The sequence below is a fragment of the Dermacentor andersoni genome, chromosome 9 (assembly GCF_023375885.2).
Source record: "Dermacentor andersoni chromosome 9, qqDerAnde1_hic_scaffold, whole genome shotgun sequence".
Lineage (NCBI taxonomy): Eukaryota > Metazoa > Arthropoda > Arachnida > Ixodida > Ixodidae > Dermacentor > Dermacentor andersoni.
Window position 1 is genome coordinate 53,504,509 of NC_092822.1, and position 20,350 is coordinate 53,524,858.

At 44.3% G+C, this 20,350-nt stretch overlaps 1 protein-coding gene across 1 annotated transcript in view; it reads left to right on the forward strand.

The window, feature by feature from the left end:
• The window catches only part of LOC129384116 (uncharacterized), a 53,156-nt gene extending 35,195 nt beyond the window's left edge, over window positions 1-17,961 (forward strand). The window contains exons 9-11 of the mRNA XM_055069255.2: window positions 1,343-1,510; window positions 9,439-9,561; window positions 16,976-17,961. Coding sequence (XP_054925230.1) covers window positions 1,343-1,510; window positions 9,439-9,561; window positions 16,976-17,170 — 486 coding nt within the window. The 3' untranslated portion in view covers window positions 17,171-17,961. The remainder of the gene's footprint in view (window positions 1-1,342; window positions 1,511-9,438; window positions 9,562-16,975) is intronic.
• Window positions 17,962-20,350: the final 2,389 nt, after the last annotated feature.

Sequence of the window (20,350 nt, forward strand, 5' to 3'; positions counted from 1 at the left end):
CTCACCTACGGGGCAGAAACCTGGAGGCTTACGAAAAGGGTTCTACTTAAATTGAGGACGACGCAACGAGCTTTGGAAAGAAGAATGATGGGTGTAACGTTAAGGGATAAGAAAAGAGCAGATTGGGTGAGGGAACAAACGCGAGTTAATGACATCTTATTTGAAATCAATAGAAAGAAATGGGCATGGGCAGGACGTGTAATGAGGAGGAAAGATAACCGATGGTCATTAAGGGTTACGGACTGAATTCCAAGGGAAGGGAAACGTAGCAGGTGGCGGCAGAAAGTTAGGTGGGCGGATGAGATTAAGAAGTTCGCAGGGACGACATATGGCCACAATTAGTACATGACCGGGGTTGTTGGAGAAGTATGGGAGAGGCCTTTGCCCTGCTGTGGGCGTAACCAGGCTGATGATGATGATGATTTCTGAAATAGCCTATATTCACTTCAGATGCTTTTGTTCACTTCGATAAAAAGTGGTTCAGGACCCCTTCAAGTTTGCACGTTCTTTTATGGTCGTGCAGACTGGCGCTAAGAAAAAAAGTGTTTACTTCACGATAGCTTTGGTTTTGTTTAAATTAGTTCCAAACGCTTCCCGCCAGGAGTTTACATGGGTATACCATTTTACAGTAAGACATGTTTACGAAATGAGCATTTGCGGACGAAAAAATGCGGTTGTGATCCCTAAATACGCGGAATTTAATTATTATCGCATTAGCTGGCCATATAGGAACATTAGTCTTTCCATATGGTTACTGTATACACACTGACGCGAAGATTTGACGGCCTTTCCTTTCTTCGGTAATTCTACACTGTAGAAGTAATCCCAAAATGTCGGATCGTACACGAGGCGCAACATGTGAAACACTGAGATCAAACAAATTCATGTTTATGAGAAATATGGCTGCTCGCTGCGAAATCAGAAGCGTAATTTTTTTTATATATGAAGAGAATGCAGCTGATGGCGGCAGATGCGGGGCAATGTTGATAATTTTCCACTTCTTAACGCGCGTGTTCGTGTGTGCGCTATAGCTGAATCTAAGCAGTTCGCTTAGATAACGTGGTTCCAAGCTGCCGTCGTATCCACCTACTGGTGCATCTAAACAAACGACAGGGACGTTGTTTGGATAAAAATAAACTAACTTAATGAGAAACTTTCAAAACATCGCGCGTTCGTAAAGCCAACACTGCGATAGTGACTGGCATTACCAATTCATTGTTTCGAGCACGGTGAGGGCAAGTCTCGACAAACAAGTTCCCTGTATATGCAAGAGCTCTCATAGCTCGACAGAATAAGTTCAAAGTTCTACTTCTGTTCTTCTTCTTTTTTGTTTTTCACGCAGTCGAGTGCGCACAAGAACCTTCGAAAGGCTGCCGACGATGAGTTGAACCATACTGCATTCTACTTTACCGCAACCATGGTGGCCAAGCAATACGTACCGGAAAAAGCTTACGCCTACATGAATCCGATGGCGCCTACCCTCGTACCGTTCTTCGTCGACATCATGGCCGTAAGTATAGCCACCTACTCTAATTGGCGACTCTCCAAGCCGGGATCACCAGCGAATAAACAAAAATTGCGGGAAAAAAAAAAGAAAGTGCAGATCCGAGGCAGCGTGGCAGTCATTGTTATGCGAACCGTTTTGCAGGCCTAGCGGGCTGTCTAACATCGCTCGGAGTTCTGTAAACCGTTACCACATGGAGGAACACGTTGGCGCAATGCGAGCGATCGGGCGCGTGACGCGACGGTCTGTGAGGCGACAGTGGCAGGGCGAAGACGACGATAGTTTCGTCCACGGAATGACGGATAATCTAACGAATCGCGGCGAGGAAACGTTGCGACCTGTTCCCACGCGACCGAAGTCTGTACAATGTCGCGTCGTCTCGAAGCACTGGTTGCCACGACGGGATTGCGGGAGACACTCTGACACGCTTCCGCTTTCCATTAAGCAGCGGGCTGCGGCGGGACCCTACGCACGCGAAGGACAGTTGGTAATTATTTACAGTCACCGGTTCGTTCCAGTCCTACCTCTGTGGCTTCGTGGAAACTGGCACGAGCGCAGTTGTGTTCTCACGCTTTAGAGCAAATCGTTGTTATTAGACAGTTTCCTGCAAAAACAAAATTACTAAAGGGAACTGTGGCGTTATTGTCTACGAGAGCAGCAAGCGAGGTGGCTACGCCAATACGGAAGCGATGCTTAGCACAAGAACTTGTCATCGTATACTTCTGCTTAGCGCATGAACAATCATTCTAGCATTACGTGAATAAAACAGGACCTTGCATTTTAGTCATTAGAAGATCGCCGCGTCATTACTCTTTTATGTCTGTTTCACAGGTATACATCTATAGCAATAACTTTCACTTTTTGCCGCTTCATGCTCCTGTGAGCACATCTCGTCGCATCCGCAACGCACTTAGTTTCATGCGCGTCCATGATAAAACGCAGGTACTTCACTCATCACCACTACCAAGGGCTATTGCACATTGGTACGGTGTCCCGGATCACATTGGATCCATCTCCAATGGTGAAACATTCCGCGATAACCTGAATTCGTGGCGTAATAATATTGTATAACGATGTGGCACTTCAGTATTTTTGTCGTGTAATTACTGTTGCCCCCCTTAATCAATGCCCTTCAATAGGCCTGCAAGGTATTGTGAATAAATAAATAAATAAATAAATAAATAAATAAATAAATAAATAAATAAATAAATAAATAAACTTGTCTCCACAACTTTGCAAACGGGTAATTTCTAACAAAATGTTGCGTCGTAAATGCCGCTATTTGCTAGCGATTATGCGTGTCCGCAGAGTGTTGATGCATTGGCCGTTTAGAGCAATACAACTGCTTCGAAAATTGCGTCAGTAATGACGGACAGAGGGTACCCAAATAGAAGTCATACGTACGCAGCTGAGACGAGTCCATTTACTGGCCGTAATTCTTTTGGCAGCTCAGTGATCGTAGCGCCACAGTTGCGTCTATATTAATTTTAGCATGAAACTCTCGTTGTTTGTACGCGGCGCTACGCATGCGCCGAAATTTTTCAATGTTCTATTGGGCATTGGCGCGGAAGGGGTGCGCATGCGCCTGAGGCCCTAATGCGTTTGTTATTCTTCCGCTGGGGAACATCGCTTCGAAACCACCGTCGGACGCGTAATCTTTGTACCGAAGAGGCCAGAAAGCAGGCTTTACAGGAACCTATCGGAAAGTGCCCATAGTTCGGGGCAGAGAGTGGTTCACCCTTAAAACCTTGAGAAAGTTTGGCCAAGGTGGAATGATGAAGCACATCACGCAGACAATTGGACACACTAAAGAAAGCATGGCGATGAAGGAATCCAGAGTTGAAATCAACAAATGTTAAAGCATATAATACCGTACACCCTGAACGGTAATACAATCTTAATTGATGACCCCGCAATAAATAAACATGCTTTAATTGAATACTTTTTAAACAGAATTGATTAATCGGCAGCAGATTTATATCATGTAGTTTACATTCGGCGTTCTGCGTTCTTTTGTGTGGATTAGTCTGGAATGATTTTGCAGGCATTTCCTAGTTTCACTTTTTTTCTCTCTCTCTCGCTCTCTCCGTTTTTGTAGCAGTTCATTCTTCCTAAAATATTTAACTTGAAGGTGTACACCGTTTTTTCATGGGCGCCACCATATCACTACGCGGTGGCGCCATCTATGGGCAGTCGACATGCTGGCTTGGGCGAACGCTCCGTTTTGCATGGCAGGTATACGTTCTCCGATAGTTTCTGGTGTTTGTCTTCGCGCTCGCGCGGTCTATTTAGCAGGACGTGCGTCTTCTACGCGCTAAATAGTTCTGTGAGACGTACTGATGTGGTTTAAGCCGGTATGGCCGTACTTTCTGCTGGCATTGAAGCGGGCGGAGCCCGCAGCGCGATGTGTGCGCGCATATACCTGTGCCTAAAGTCAGCCTCGGAGATCAATTGTGTATTTCTGAATGTTCAGTTTCCTAGTGTGACCTTATTGCAGTATTATCCTGTAGTTCTAAGGTGCGGTTTAGGGGAAATGAAACATACGCGACCATCGTAACGGCATGGGTACCGTTCTGCTACGATAGGAGCTGTGCTGTTATACTTTGACAAGCGTTCAAGCTGTTTGCTGCATGTTACATTGCGTGACTACTTGGTTCGATGGATGAGGTTTCCACCCATGAATGAAATAGCTTTTGGCTAGTAATAGCAGCATACCTTACAGTCTGAATTAAGCTTGTCCAGCAAAGCGACCGTTTACGAACTGCGCGAGGGTCCTAAGCAATGGTAGGTGCTAGATTACCGGTATCTTTCTTCTATACAGCGCATGGTCCAAGCATACGGCATAAGCGGTTATATATCTATAAACGTTGTGTAGCGTCATTATGCGAGGTCGTAATGCGACGTTAGCCCGTCGAAAGAGCATGATACCGATTTTTTTTTCCGGTTGTGTTCGTTCCGTTCTGTACGACACACTCGCACAACTAACGGAAATTTTGTCCTGAAAATTAGCCATCACATTCTTTTTATGCGATCCCTCTAATGTTTTCTGGCTGCTTACAGAAGAAAAAGGCAATGCCGAAGCACACTGCTTATACATGTATCACGCTGGTTCACCAACCGCAGTGATCACTGTGTTGAGCAGCGCCATCGGCCTCATGCAGGAAGGCTAGCGTAGACATATAGTAATTTCAAGCCTACTAGACTTGAAATGCGTGAGAACGATGCCGTTATATCACAAAGATTTGATGGCGCCTGCCGCTTAGATGCTTCGGGGCTGCCTTAGGTTGGCCGTGCACGAACACGCGCTCTTATGTTTTATATTTTACTCCCGACGCCAAGCGATCGGACATTGAGCTGATTTACCATTTAATGCTGGTAATACAGAGACACCAGTTTTCTTTGTTGAACTAAAACCGATATATGCAAAATTATTCACAACACATGCACACACCGCGACTGATTATGCGTGTCACATTTTTGCGCACCCAAGACATATTTCCGCCTACTGTAGTTACCGATGCACCGAAAGGCTTCCCTGACGACCTGATATGAACGGACATGGCGTAAATTTCACCAAGCACAATCTAAAACATTCCGAAATCGTTCCGCAGCACGCGACAGCAATACATTCAAGCAGCGCCGCGCCGGATCGCCCAAGCCAGAGGGGAGGAAAGGCTCGCCGCGCGCCCTTTCCTCCTAGCCCAATGAAAAGATGTGTGCACTTGAATGGCGTGTATATATGCCATGTGCGTGTGTATATATGCGAATGTATATGTAGGTGTACACATATGTATATGTATATATAGGGGCGTATGCGCGCCGCTTCTACGGGTGTTTGCGTGTGTACGTGTGAATATAACATGTCAGCGTACAATATAGTTTTGTATAGTGTATGTGTATGTAAATATGTTTTTCTCGCTCTTCACAGCTTGGTGCGAACAGTTTCTTTCATTCTTTTTCTGTTCCTCGTGTTGCTTCTTTTTTTCTTGCACGGGTGTACGACATACACTGCTGTTTTACCGCTGTTACCAGTGCCTGTGTAGGGCCCCTGGCCTCGTCAAGGTGCTCAATGAGCAGTTTTTTGTCTGGGGTCCATTTTTCCTTGAGGAAAATAAAACTGATTCTGATTCTGATTCTTAAAATAAAATTAAAGCATTCCAAGCTCTCCAGGTAGGAAACAGTGCTAGCTGCCTGATGAAGACGCACACCTGACACGCAAGCGTTCTTTTGTTTGTTTTTTTGTAATTTTTTCCGTTATTGATCGAGCTAGAAGCATATTCTGAAATCAGCGCGTCTTCCTGCCGCATAGGTGTGATCCCACCGCAGCTGGCACGCGACCCCCAACTATGTCCTCGCGGACTTCGCCACCAGGTAGCTTCCCATATGTCATTCCGCTCTTTCGCACCTTCCGGCGCCCAAGATCGGAAAATAATGGGCAAAATTGATTTATGTATTACGTTGCATTATTGTCTACTTCTATAGCTACGCCTTGGAGGTCCAAGAATTCGAGAGATAATGACACCATGTAAAGCATTGGGGAAATTGTTGTTCTAACTGACGTGCTCTATATTAAGGTCAAAACAGAAATGAAAGTGGACGTCAAGAATGTCGCATTTCCGCTGCGACAGCAAGTTGTTAGACAGCCATACGAAGCAAGTATAGTACTTTTAACGGCAGTGTAAACTTATAAACTTTCGTTTACTAGGAACACTAACAAACATGGGGTCCCGCGCGCACAGGCAAACAAGAACACATCTCACTCGATGATCGCCGACGCCCACTGTGAAAACGCAGGCGTGAGGAAGAGCGGCAGCAGCAGCGAGCGAATCGCCCTTCGCGCTGCCTCTCGTTTCAACGCGAACTAAGCGGCGGGAACACAGCGAACGCGAAGCCAGCTGCCCTGCGCGCGCCCTGGCCTTGCACACACCGCAGATGGCTTTGAACAGCGCGTGGTCGCGCTCGGCCGCGCCATACGCAATTTCCGCCGGAGTAGAACGTCCACCTGCTGCCTTGCATACGATGAAAAATGGCGTGCTTTCTCCCTGCCTTCCTCCTTTGCACGCGCAAGAAAGAGCCACCATTCTTCTCGGCTTACACTCGCACGCTTTCACTGCAACGCGCAGCATACGATGAGCGTTCCATGATATTGTACTTTGATTTTAAACAAAACATCACGGCGACGGCGACGGCGAAAGTATCCCTGGGGTGTCGCAATAAAAACAAATTGCCGCCGAACGGAGCCTTAGCGACATCCTTCAGGCTATACGTATGTGGGATACGCTTACCAAGTGTGCTACGGAGATGGGTGTTCCCACGCCCATGATTATAAATGGCATTGGCTCATACTATCGGAGCAACAGCACGTACAGTTACATAAATACCAAAACGTGCAGACTTGGGAGTTACCACCGCCGTGGCTAAGAATGCAAGAGCATCACACGTGTAACGCGGAGGATGTGGGTTCGGCGCCGAACAGCGGCAAGTTATTTTTTTCGTTCACTTTCATTTCCCTTCGCCTTATCATTCCTACATTACTACAAATATAAACAAAAAAAAGAAAGACATGTTCTTATGCTCTCCTTGTTATAGTATTATTGGGGCTCGTATGGTTGCGACTGACAAAAATTGGACCCGTCGGTTGCAATCTTCTCGTTCCTATGTACATGGGAAGAAATGCCTGCGGTATTACTGTAGCAAAATAACAAAATAATGCCGAAGCAAGAAAAAGACAAAAGGTTAGTCGCCTTCGAGCGGACCTAGGGACTCAAATAATAATAACCGCTTAAAAACGCGCTGCTCTTTGACACACACATTATAGTTAAAGAACCAGGGTATTGCAATCTAGTATACGAAACACAATCATATTAAGCACACGCTCATACCATTGAGACCACCGATGAAATGGAAGTTCGTTTCCACGCTTTTGAGCTTTTTGGTGTATTTCGTATAGTTTTTATGCAACTGTTACATCTAAAGTATATTTATTCGGTGATTTCGTAATTACAAAGCGTACAGTAGACAAAATTGAACAATTCGATAATATAGCAACCTCTCGATGTTCCTCGGAGCCTTTTCCTGTTTCGGAGCGCTATAAATTTTTCGATAAACGAAGATTTAGCTCGGTGCCAGCTGCTGCTGTTCTATTCAAATACTTTCAAAACGCCAGGACCTACACTGATCCGGTAATCGTTGAGCGGATTTGAATGACCTTGCTACATGGGGCCGAACGAAATATTTAATGTGTTACTTAAAGCTCAATATTTATATTTGACGTGAAATTTTGAAAAATAAGAACAATTAAAGCACTTCGTCTGCAACTCCGTAGCCCTGTATCAAAAACAAATATTGATATTCTAAAAGGCGCACTGTAAGAGAAAGTGACAGAAATATAATGCTTGGCAGTGTACATGACATCTTTATTGCTTACGTAAAGTTCACAAAATAAATATTGCAAAATTAAGGTCACGTCGATGTCTGTTAATAAAATGCCAAATTAATACTGTTTTGGGCATGTTGAATTATTTGGTGCCGTTCACAGTGCTCTGAAATTTGTTTTAGTTACCGATTTAGAGGATGTGTAAGTTTTACACCCTCATTTATTTTTATTTCTTCACCACGTGGTCATTTCCGTGAAAAAAAAAAACAGTAATGATATGTCTAAAAAATAGGTTGCCAAATTGAATACCTTGGAATCGTCTTTCTAACTTGAGTAGAACCGGTGAAAATTTTCGTAAAAGATGCTGAGCGAGAACGGAAAAGGATATCTAATTCTCCAGTAATTTAAATGAAAGGTACAAGTCTGAAGGTTTGGGTTTTTCACTTCGTTTTAGATTTCTCTTGATGACGATGGTTGGTAATAAAGAGCAATTCCATTTTATTTCTTTAGTTCTGTAAGTACCCATGAACATCACAAGGCTATAGTAATAGTGCGCTTCACTATACCAGATTTTATAGTGAATCTATAAAGCATAATGAACTAGAAGAACAAGCACAAACGTCATCAAAATTCACACACGAGATAAATAGTCAACATCGGGAGGTAGAATACTTCACTGGGTTAAGGGATGGGTAATAGGGCTCAGGCTAGTGTATACGTTTCTCGGCTGGCAATGTACGCTGACCAGCGCAGGGATGTGGCCGAGTTCCCAGCAAGCCACAGCTGTCGTGTACGTGGGCAACAGGTTTTGTGTTTGTTCCCTCCACTAGATTATCAGCTATTTCTGCCATCTACCTTAAACGGCTGGCTGATTCTATTGGTCACACAGGCATAGCGTGGTTCTGACCACTGGCACGAATAGCGTGCAATAGAGCGTAGATCCAAGAAATCGCAACAAAATCGCGGCACTGTTCTGGCGTTCGCATAGCGGTCACTAAAATGCCATTTTTAGAGCGCAGCTCCTAAGCTCTCGTTCCTAAGTTGAGCGTCGGCGTGCATCGGCGTTGTCGGCGTAACCGAGGGAACGGGCAGAGCGAAGGATGAAAGAGCGACCGAAGGAGCGCAGCGGGGTATGAAATGCGCAGAGCGCGAGGAGAAAAGCGGAGGAGGAGGCTACAGTGAAAGAATGAGGCGGAAAGTGGAGGAGGAGGGCATGGCGAAAGCTTGAGAAGAAGAGCGTGGTGCTGCTCTGCGGGCGACGATGGCTACGAGATTGCGCTAGAGTAGAGCGCATCGTCTGTTCACCGTTGACACGTGGCGAGCGCGTCCAACGATACTACATGTGAAAACAAAGCGATGAATTAGCGGTCTCTCGCGATTGCCTGATTAGCGAGGCAGTCGCGCCCCACTTGGCTCCGTTTGCAACGTGCCGGACGAGAAATGTACGCGCCAGCCAATATATAGCGAAATATAAACACATGCATATAGAGCTGCGCTCAAATTTCGCGTTGAGGAGTATCGTAATCGTCAGTGAATTTTATTTTTCTTTCGGTTGCAGTATTGCAAGAACGCCAAGTATACATACGGCTTCACGGAGAAAGGTGTCATTGGCTCCTTCTACATGAGCAAGGAGGAAAATAGATTCATCAGTTTCGACGACTCGAAGGCGCTGGCTAAGAAGGTGAGCGAACGGGCGTTAATACTCTGACCGCTGTGAGAAAACAGCCCTACATTTACACGCACACACACACGTAGACGCATGCACGCACGCACACGCATGCAAGCACGCACACAGGCTCGCAGAAACATAGACGCCCTCTCCAAACTTGAAGAAAAAGTCATCTCATACGAAAAGAATATATTGCAGTTGGAAAAAGCTTTTAAAAGATTAGAAAGCAGGGTTGATGATTTAGAAAACCACAGCAGAAGATCAAACCTTATTGTTTACGGACTTCCCGAGGATGAGGGCGAAAACAGCTCTACATTGGAACACAGTGTTAATCAAACAATCATCAAGGAAATCCTTGACCTGGAGCCAGTTGCCATCGAACGAATACATCGCTTAGGCAGGCCGAATAAAGACAAAAACAGACCAGTAATCTTAAAGCTACTTGACTCAAGTAACAAACCAGCGATACTGAAGAAAGGCTATAAATTCAAGAACACTAAGTACTCTATAGGAGAAGACTTCGGTCATAGAGTGCGGGAAAAGAGAAGAAACTTCTGGGAAAGTGCTAAATCAAGCCTTGAGAAAGGTGAAAAAGTATCCCTATTCTTTGATAAACTGTACATAAACGACAGCATGTTTTTCTGGGATGACGAAAGAAATGTGAGTCGCAGTTCAAAAAAACGCCGAAAAAAGTCGACCAGTAACTCGAAACCACAAACATTCACAGAAATAACACTGCTAAATGTGAACGCGTGAAGCATTGTAAATAAAACTGAAGCATTAGAAAACCTGTTACTCGAGCACAGCCCTGGCATTGTTGCTATTACTGAAACATGGCTTTCACCAGAAATATGCAACCACGAAATAGCACCCCAAATTACTCAGTTATCCGTAAAGATCGACCAACTCGAGGCGGTGGCGTAGCTCTGCTTATTAAGAAGCCCTTACCCTTTGTATTGATGCCCGACGTTCCAGATGTCGAGGCTGTGTTCTGCAGGATTATGTGCGATGATTTTGCTGTACGTACTGGTTGCTTCTACGGAAGTCCTTTTTCTGGTCACGAAAGTGTTGTTACTGTACAGGAGTTTATGCAGACGCATGCTAGCAACCGAGTTATTCTTATGGGAGACCTCGATTTACCTGATATTGACTGGAATACCCTGCACCACACTTCACTCTCATCAAATTCGCTCATTAATTTGATGCTAAATTTCGGGCTTCATCAAGTTGTAACCTCTCCTATGCGAACACAAGGAACAAGCGCTAACGCCCTAGACTTAATATTGATTAGTGACAACTTCCCCTTTGATCTACTGAACTTGGAGATCATAAATGGTATCTCAGACCACAACATACCAAAATGCCAGCTGCGCCTCTGATGCACTGCAACAGCCAGAACTAGTGAAATTATTGTCCCTAATTTTGAAAAAGCAGATGATTCCGCTATACTGACCTATTTAGCGCATGAATACCAAGAATTTTACGAAGCTGCCAACGAAAGTTCTGTTCACGTTAATGATATCTGGCTTCATTTCAAGCGCATAGTATCGCACTGCATGCGTCATTACATCCGGAAAAAAAGTAAAAAATCAAACAAAATAAAATCCTTGGATAACACGCGATATGATTCATGTCAAGCGCAGAATAAAACGTTTGCGGCGTAAGATGAAAAAGAACGGTGCAAGTACACAAACAAAATCGCAACTCTCCTGCGCTGCCGACGAGCTCAAGTTAAAGACCAAGCTTGCGAAGCATATATATTTCAATGAAACATTGCCTAACCTTATCAATCACAACCCTAATTGCTTCTGGAACTTCTTTCGCGCACGCCCCGCAACGACACCAGATCGTCCGCGCGTGGAAAAACTGGCACTCGCCGATAAATTTAATCAACACTTTCAATCAGTCTTTACTAAAGATAACGACACAATTCGATATTTGCCACCGTCATTATTTCACAGTATTGACACATTAAGAATAAGCGACTCCGGAATATTTAAGCAGTTACTTGAGTTAGACGTGAAGAAATCAAACGGTCCTGATAACATTCCCAGTGAGTTCTTGAAAAGATATGCTGAAAGTAACGGTAAATATCTTGGCCTTATTTACCTCAAGTAACTTTCGACGTCAGAGCTACCTGAAGATTGGAAAATTGCCAAAATTGTACCGATTCATAAGTCAGGCGATACTAACCTGCCAGCTAACTACAGACCAATTTCGCTTACCAGCACATCATGTAAAATTTTGGAACACATTATTCTCGAACACTTAACCGCATATTTTGAAGAACATATTATAGTAGATGTTCTACACTGTTTTAGAAGAGGCTTATCGACAGTCACTCAGCTAACAGAGGTCGTACACGATCTTGCTTTAAGTATTAATAATCGTAATCAAACTGACCTACTTTTACTAGATTTCAGTAAAGCGTTTGATTGTGTGTGCCATACTAAACTAACTGCCAAAATTACAGCTGCGATTGGCAATAGACCCATTACTGCATGGATAGAAAACTTTTTATCTCACCGATCCCAATTTGTTGATCGTCATCGAAAACATCTCATCTGCTCCGGTGCATGTCACATCAGGGGTCCCACAGGGCTCAGTAATAGGTCCGCTGTTATTTTAACTTTTTATCAATGACATTACAAATAACATTGATTGTAAAATCAAACTGTTTGCAGACGACTGCATAATATACAGAGAAATACGCAATCACCATGATCAAGTTATGCTCAATAATGCACTAGCAAAAATAACCGAATGGTGTGATAACTGGCAAATGACCATTAATACAAACAAAACGGTTTGCATGACAGTAACGAGGAAAAAGCACCCATCGTTTTTCCACTACACACTTAACGGCAGCCTCGTAACTAGAGTTCAACAGCATAAGTATCTTGGTTTAACAATAACGTCCGACCTTAACTGGACAGCACATATTAACAATATTACTTCTTGTGCATTACGAAAACTCTTCTTTCTCAAAAGGTGCCAGCGGTTGGCACCAACTAACGTCAAACTTTTAACTTGCATTACATTTGTGAGACCTGTCCTTGAGTATGCTAATGTCGTATGGTTCCCGTACACTAAAAGAAACATGTCTAAACTGGAAATAATCCAGAGAAAGTCAATTAGGTTTATCCACCGAAAATACCGGCGCAGTGATTCCCCTACTCTTCTTATAACACAGTCAGGGCTTGCAACTTTGGCTGTACGAGCAAAACGAGCTCGTCTAAAATTTCTGCATCAAATATTACACAGCCGACTAAAAATAAATGCCTCTGCATACGTTACCTTTTCTAAATCCCGCGTACTTCGTCATAATCATGCATATACACTAAACGAGTTCCTTTGTAATAACGATACTTTTCTGTCTTCCTTTTTCCCCCGTGTTGTTCGCGAGTGGAATAACCTAGATGCATCTGTAACTAACACAGTATCGCAGTATGATTTTGTTAAGTTATTAGAAGATGAAATAATTAGGAAAGAATAGATCTTATGCATATATAATCGTCAGAACTCCCATTTTTTGAACTGTAGCTAAACATTTACCCCCTTTGTTTCTTTCTTTGTTTTTATAACACTAATAATTCTTACGTACATGTAACCTGAAGTGTACTATTTCTGTGAGTTTCTCTTGTTATTCATATTATTAGTGTTGTAAAATTGTGCATTGAACCTGTTTTATGTATTTCCATTTACAAGTCTTCATGTTCTTACCGTTCGGTATATAAAACATGAATTGTATGTATAATCATATGCCCACCTGCTATGGTCTGGATATGAGACGGGCAGTATTGTAAATAAATAAATAAATAAATAAATAAATAAATAAATAAAGAAGACGAACAACAGTACTAGTTATCAGGCCCTTCAAAAGTTTCCTATATTACTCACAATACCTCAAGGACACATAACAGCAAAACTACTGTTGAAAAAAGAAAGGGAATAGGGAAATGTTTCTTCTCGTTTCGCAAGTTCGAATAATGCGCCTTCCGAAAGTTACAAGGTTAGGAACGTGTGAGCGATGCGTTTATCTGAGTTCTTATTTATGAGATAGGCTTCATTAAATTTAACTCGCTAGCATGTTCTTGCTTTTGCTTTAAGTTTCAAGATTGCTAAGCGCCGCTGCCAGAACGGCCATGCACCAGAACATCCTTAGCAGTTCAACATAAAGGACGTACTCACTTGCCCCACGCATGGTAGCTCCAAGTAGTAGCGGTAGCTCCCAAGTGTTAACTAGGAGAGCCATGCGCATCAAAAGCACCAGGGGCCGAAGTCGCAAAGCTCTTCGATCGTATGTGTTCCTTATCGCTGGTGAGCCGCTTTCGCTAATAATATTTCAAGCATTGCGATCGGCTGGCACGTTCTCTTTCAAACGGCTTTAGCGTAAATTAAGAGCTATTTCTTTGTTACTACGCGTGCCCAGCTTCATGTTGGTGAGGTCTCGGAGACATGACTGCTTCGCCAGTCCGGGCCTATGTGAGAGCTTTATTTTTATTTCCTTGTCGGTACATCTATAGGCATGCGACAGTTGTACGATCCTACGACGATAAAGTGGTTTTGATACGAAAGCATCAAATAGCCCAGTGAGTGAAAATGCCAGCGTCTGTCGTCTAGACAAGCGAAAATCGGCGCCTAACTTCCCCGTTGGCTACGACGCAATGTCACGAGCGCGCCTCGACGGATCCAGAGCGCGCGAAATTGCTGCCGAAATAGCGCGCCATGTGTTGCGTAAGGTGAGAAGGCATAGCGGCGACGCCACGTCATGCCTCGCTCTCACCCTCGGCAGCCTGAGTTATCCGCATCGGTCTTTCGCTCTGGAGGACGCTGGAACTTGGCGGCGCCTCCAGGGAGACAATTAAACATCGCCTTATACGATCTACTTAACTCAGACGAGGGACTATCACGACGCCCTCTGCAAAATTTGTACGGAGAAAGGTACGCTAGATCATGTAATGTGGGCGTGTGCCGGCTCCCCAGGGGCCAAGGAAAACATCGACAGTTGAGAAGCCTGAGAGGCCTTGCTCTAGAGCGAGACTCTAGGCGGCCAGCGTCGAGTAATCCGCCTGGCCGTTGAGGCCGTGAAGACTCACCGTCCTCAAAGCGCGGGGACTGCTTCGTACTCCCCCCCCCCCCCCCCTCCCTCCCCTTTTAGCTGCGTGTAGGTTAAGAGGCGGGCACCTCAGCTCGGTGGGATAATAAAGTTTTCATTCATTCATTCATTCATTCATTCATTCATTCATTCATTCATTCATTCATTCATTCATTCCGCGCGTTCTTTGTCCGCGCAAACTCTCGCCTGCGTTCTAAGTGCGCCTCGGTAAGAACAAATGAAAACGCGCCAAGCGAACGGAGTCGTTGGCCAGGCGTTTCAACACTCGCTTTCCCGCGGGGAGTTCGTAAACCACAGGACCACTCAGCGGCGTTGAATTGGGCCTTAATGCTTTCTCGTTCAGAACTCGCAGGAAGCGCTTAGATGTCCTCGGAATTTTTTTTTATCACGCACGTATGTGGAAGGCGCATCTATCCTTCCGACGCCGAGAACGGTTTTTCATACGAGAAATATACACGAAAAATAATCTTTTAGATAAAACGGCGGTTCTCTTTTCACCTTGTGGGCAACTCAAGAAAAAATGTGCGTTATGTAGATAGAACGAATGCCTTGAGGCGAGGCACGCGCTGACACTTAACTTCACACGGCGAAATTTATGAGTTCGCCTACGACACTAATGTAATGTCCATTGGAGACGGTAGTTTACAGAGAAGACACCCATTCCATATATTTATCCTCTTTATTCCATGGAATGGTTCCTTTGTTTATTTTATTACTTATACCATACCGCAGACTCAAGGTTCAAGCAGGGTGGACTTCACAACTGAAAACAAAGCAGTGCTACAAAAAAAAGCATATATAAGACAGCATCGTAGGCACAATAAGTTCACCTCGCAGTATGATCAAATTCGCCATTAAAACAATCCGATTCACTTATTGTCCTTAAAGAACAAAGGAAACATTTACCAGTACATGCAGAACATGGCAATAGGGTCTATTTATTGGTTGCGTCATGTGGCCTTCTAATTAATGGTGATAAATATGGTGATCATTCTTGAACTAGTTTGTTATTCTATTGTTGGAAGAGAAATTTTAGCCTAAACTTTTGTATTTGTATTTGAAATGGATTCATGTCATTAGCTTCCGTTGGCCCAGAAGCTGAGTCTGACGCCACAACTTAGTTCGATCTTTACCTTACAAACTCTGCATGAATTTTTCAAATCTATGAACGTTGCATTTAGTATAAGGATTAAAATTAAAAAAATTATGGGGTTTTACGTGCCAAAACCACTTTCTGATTATGAGGCACGCCGTAGTGGAGGACTCCGGAAATTTCGACCACCTGGGGTTCTTTAACGTGCACCTAAATCTAAGTACACGGGTGTTTTCGCATTTCGCCCCATCGAAATGCGGCCGCCGTGGCCGGGATTCGATCCCGCGACCTCGTGCTCAGCAGCCTAACACCATAGCCACTGAGCAACCACGGCGGGTTTAGTATAAGGATCACTGACAATTTGTATTCTAGTACTGGCCGATGAAGCCGAGAATTTTACGGTTAGGGGCAGAAGTTCCAAGTTCGTTTCAGACTAGATAGCTTCCGCAAGGCAGATGAGCAAATACTACTACTATGAATGTTTCATGATAGATTACAAATTTTCACTAATTTCCTAATCATTACCTTTAACTCCATGTAGCCGTAACTATATACGTATTTTTCCTTTGACGCTTACGGTAAAACATGTTTTATTAGGAACGTAGATAACGACCATAAATCTCCTCCTGAACCTCAATATCGAAGAACTTAAAGAATATGCTCATAAAAATGACGATTAGGAGTATCATAGGCATGTGAAAGTTATTGTTATTGTCACCTGTTTAAAGAGACGATCTAAGTGTGTTTCGGAGCTTTGCGGTATTTCAAATAACCTTGCAGGCTGGCTGAAATTTTTGTTCATACCCATTGGATTTCCTCACTTTTTTAAGGCCATTTGTTATTAAGCGTTACTTTTTCATACTTTTTTTTTTCATGAGGCTCAGTTTTCTCATCACGAACACTTCTGTGCGCGAACTAGTTGTGCACTTTTGGCAACCGCCCGTGCTGCTTTCATGTGGTCACTGTGCGCCCGAATTCCCTGCCCCGCTCCCCTCATGTAGTTGATATGTGGTCCGCCCCGACCCCCACCACGGGGGTTACAATATAAAAATAAGTACAGTATTTCTGTAAATTATGCAATTTCAATGAATATCATTAGCCTTAACTGCCACTTGCACTCCCAAATCCAACGCTAAAACCGCGATGAGCTCATTCCGCAAACATGAATCGATAACTTCAACCTCTCTCTCTCTCTCTTTTTCTATACACCTCAGTTTTGCAAAGGCAAAGTCGACCTGATTGACATCGGCTACGGCTTCCTCGCGTACAACGTCGAAAGTGATGACCCCACCAACGTGTGCGGCAAAGGTGCCTACTATCGAGTGAAGTTCCTGAGAAGGCTCGCCGAGTTCTTCCGCGACCAGTTCATTTCGCCCGACAGTTTGAAAGAGTGCGTGAAGCTGATGTAAACTGCTAGTGCGTCAAGCAGCAATGCATAGTGGGGAGAGAAGACATTAAACCAAAATAAAAAAAAAAAAACGACTTGCTCCCTGACAAATTGGGGCAGTTTACTGTACGTTGTGTTCAGAAGGCACACAGTGAAAGCGAAAACAAGCGTGTGAGTGCAGTTGGAGGCTTCCTAGCTGAAACATTAGGTTACGCGCTCTACTGCTTCACGCCGGAGATCGTCGAAGTGCCCTAAACGTGACATATTTGAATGAGCCTTCTGCCTGGAGTCAGGTAGCCTTCATTGTTAGGTTCGTAACAGCGCAACACAAGGCACGAACAAACTTGGTGACAGTTGCCTTGATGTATCTCTGTGCCTCGTTCATGTCATGGTTTTTGAACTGGCAACGTGTGTATATGTTAGACGTATCTTCAATAAAATATCAGTTGGGAGTCAGCGCCGTGTCGTCCTTTTTACCTTCCTTTTGTCCATGTCTTGTGTTTCGCTATTATCAACCTTACAATGAATCCTAACTAACTGGCCCTACCTGCCGTCTTAACGTCAGGTACCGTACCGACAAAGGGAGCACGCGTAGGTGGGTCCTCTTGCCGAAACGACGACTCCATGACTGAGGCTCGCTGTGGGCGTCCAGGGTCAGTCAATAAAAAAAAGTTACGCAGGTCCAACGCACATTTCGGAGGGGAATCTATGCCAAAGAAAATGTTTGAGAAGTGGGTAATGAAGTGTTACAAATTTGCCCATTTCATCTCCGCGTCTTTGGCGTAAAGGAAATTGGTGCTTGCGTGTGATCGCTTCCGCACCCGTAGTGCAACGAATCGTAAGGGTTGTCGCTTCGCGTATTTCTTCAATTGTAATTTATCTTTAAGGGCACCACCTACTTCTTGGCCAATCCCTTATTGTGGGCAGGTACCATAGTATGGAAATCGTCATCATTCTATTCCACACGTGGCGATGATCACAACAGAGGTAGTTGGCATTAGCACGACAGATTTATGCGTGCGATTGTGGCCTGCTTACACTTACCACATCTCAATTTTTTTGTTTTGCCTGTAATAAAAAAAAAGTGTGACTACGGGCTGCTATGCTGCCGGGTCAGAGGTTCGATCCCATCCCCAGGCACGTAATTCATACTTTCTTTTTGGGGGATGTATTAGGCAAGACAGCAGTAGCATCGAGCCAGACGTCGTGGTTAGAAAATTACGGGAAGGGTCCCCCCCCCCCCTACCCCCCCAAAAAAGAGAAGTAGCTTCGCTTTAAAGACAACGAGTGATGATGCTCCACAGTATGCAGCGTTGAAATACTTCGGTGAACATAAACTATTGCAGCGAAACATAGAAATAGGGTGCAACAAAAGATAACGAACGAAACACGGCGTTGAAAGAATACCGTGGTTAGATGTTAGAACTTCGTTAGTGCACAACATCTAGGGTATTGAAATCCATAGAAAAATTTTAACTACGGCAGCTTTGCCCAAATATGAGGCAGGGATAGCGATATGCATGGAACGTTTTGAAAGAAATATTCGCCATGTCTCAACAATTTTCGAAGTGCAACGACCTATGCAGTTTCAACTGAGCGTGACTGACGCTCCTTGGTTTTTGGCTTCGCATTATTAGTTTTGCGTTTCTCTGAAAGTGGCATTCGCGTTTTGTGCCTCTCTTAAAAAAAATAAGGTCCGGTTTACTGTGCAAGCTAAGGTGGTTAAACTTAGGCCGAGGAAGTACAGAGCTCAATACAGAACAGCGGCGTACGAACGCAGCGGTGACCACACGCAGCTCGAGATTAAAATAACTTCCCCACGATAACGTTGACCCGGAACGACATCTGTTTACATGTTTACGACATCTGAAGGAAGGTTCTTTCTTTACAAAATTTAGCACAAATCACTCTCCTGCATTTCGCGCACGCTCTGTAACTACAGCGGGCTGAACAATCATTCGGTGTTTTGGTACGTAAAACCAGAGAAATCATTTTTTTTACTAATATTTATTTCTTTGCACCTTTCTTACCAATTTACTTAACGAAAAAAAAAAGGGGGGGCGGGGTTCCGGGAATTCTTGATTGTTAAGAAGCACACATTACTTTCAGTGCGCTGTTTTACAGAGGCCACTGTCGAACGCAGATGTCTTGCGTGGGCCCTCTGAAGCACTCCCTCGTGCAGGCACTGACGTGTTCAAGCGCTGTACACGTGCAATAATGGCCCGGAAGCCCTTTGTTCCAACACCTAGTCATTCCCCGAGTAATAATATTAATAGAAAAAAAATACATGGGCTTATTCGGCACTCGCTGTAAGGCAAGCTCAGACAGGCGCCTGCAGGTGCTTCTGTTGTGATTGCACGGGCGATTTCGCGAGAGGCACATTACGCGAACGGCAGTTGCATCTCACGCAAGCGGTGTGCTTTCGTGCAAAGCTCTGTACGCAGTAGATGCCATCCGAGAATTACTTCGAGAGAGAGAGGCACCAGCTGGCGGATGTTGAGTGCTCGTGCATGGTCGTCGTCGTCGGGGGGGTTGTCGCACAACTGGTACGTACCAACTGTCTGGTCAACGAATACATTTACCCGCTTCATGCTGGCTCCTTTAGTGTTATCACCGAAAAAAAAGAATTGCATGTTCTCTACGGATGGCGGAGGCCCGCATGCCCGGACTGTCGACAGAAAATCTTGAACATCTGCATTCTGGGAGAAACTTACCTTGATCGCTTGATATAGGTCAAAACCTTTACTTGCATGTTATTACTGGTATGTATACTCGAACCAGTTGTGTTCTAAACCTCGAACCTCTCATGTCGCTCGTAAGCCTAAGTAACACGCTAAACTGGTTTGGTTAATATGTAGAGCAGACGTCAGACGACACCGTCAAATACAAAAATGGGCCGCCGATGAAGCGATGCTTGCAGCATAAAAAGAAGAAAAAGGAAAGAAAGAAAAAGGAAGCAATTTGGTTGAGGTGGAATGCAGGTTATCGTACGACCATACACATTTCTAGGCACGCTATACTTTACGCTGGGTGAATACGTAAGGAGCGTAGCCAGAATAAAAAGACGCACGTTGTTTTGCATGCCACTGTGCGCGCGCACGGCATTTCAGAATGCTGCAAGGTTGACGTTATAAATCGACGTTCTCTGCTGTGCATGAAAACGTGGTGGCCTGCGGTTGTCGTATGCTGCTGGCAGAGCTAT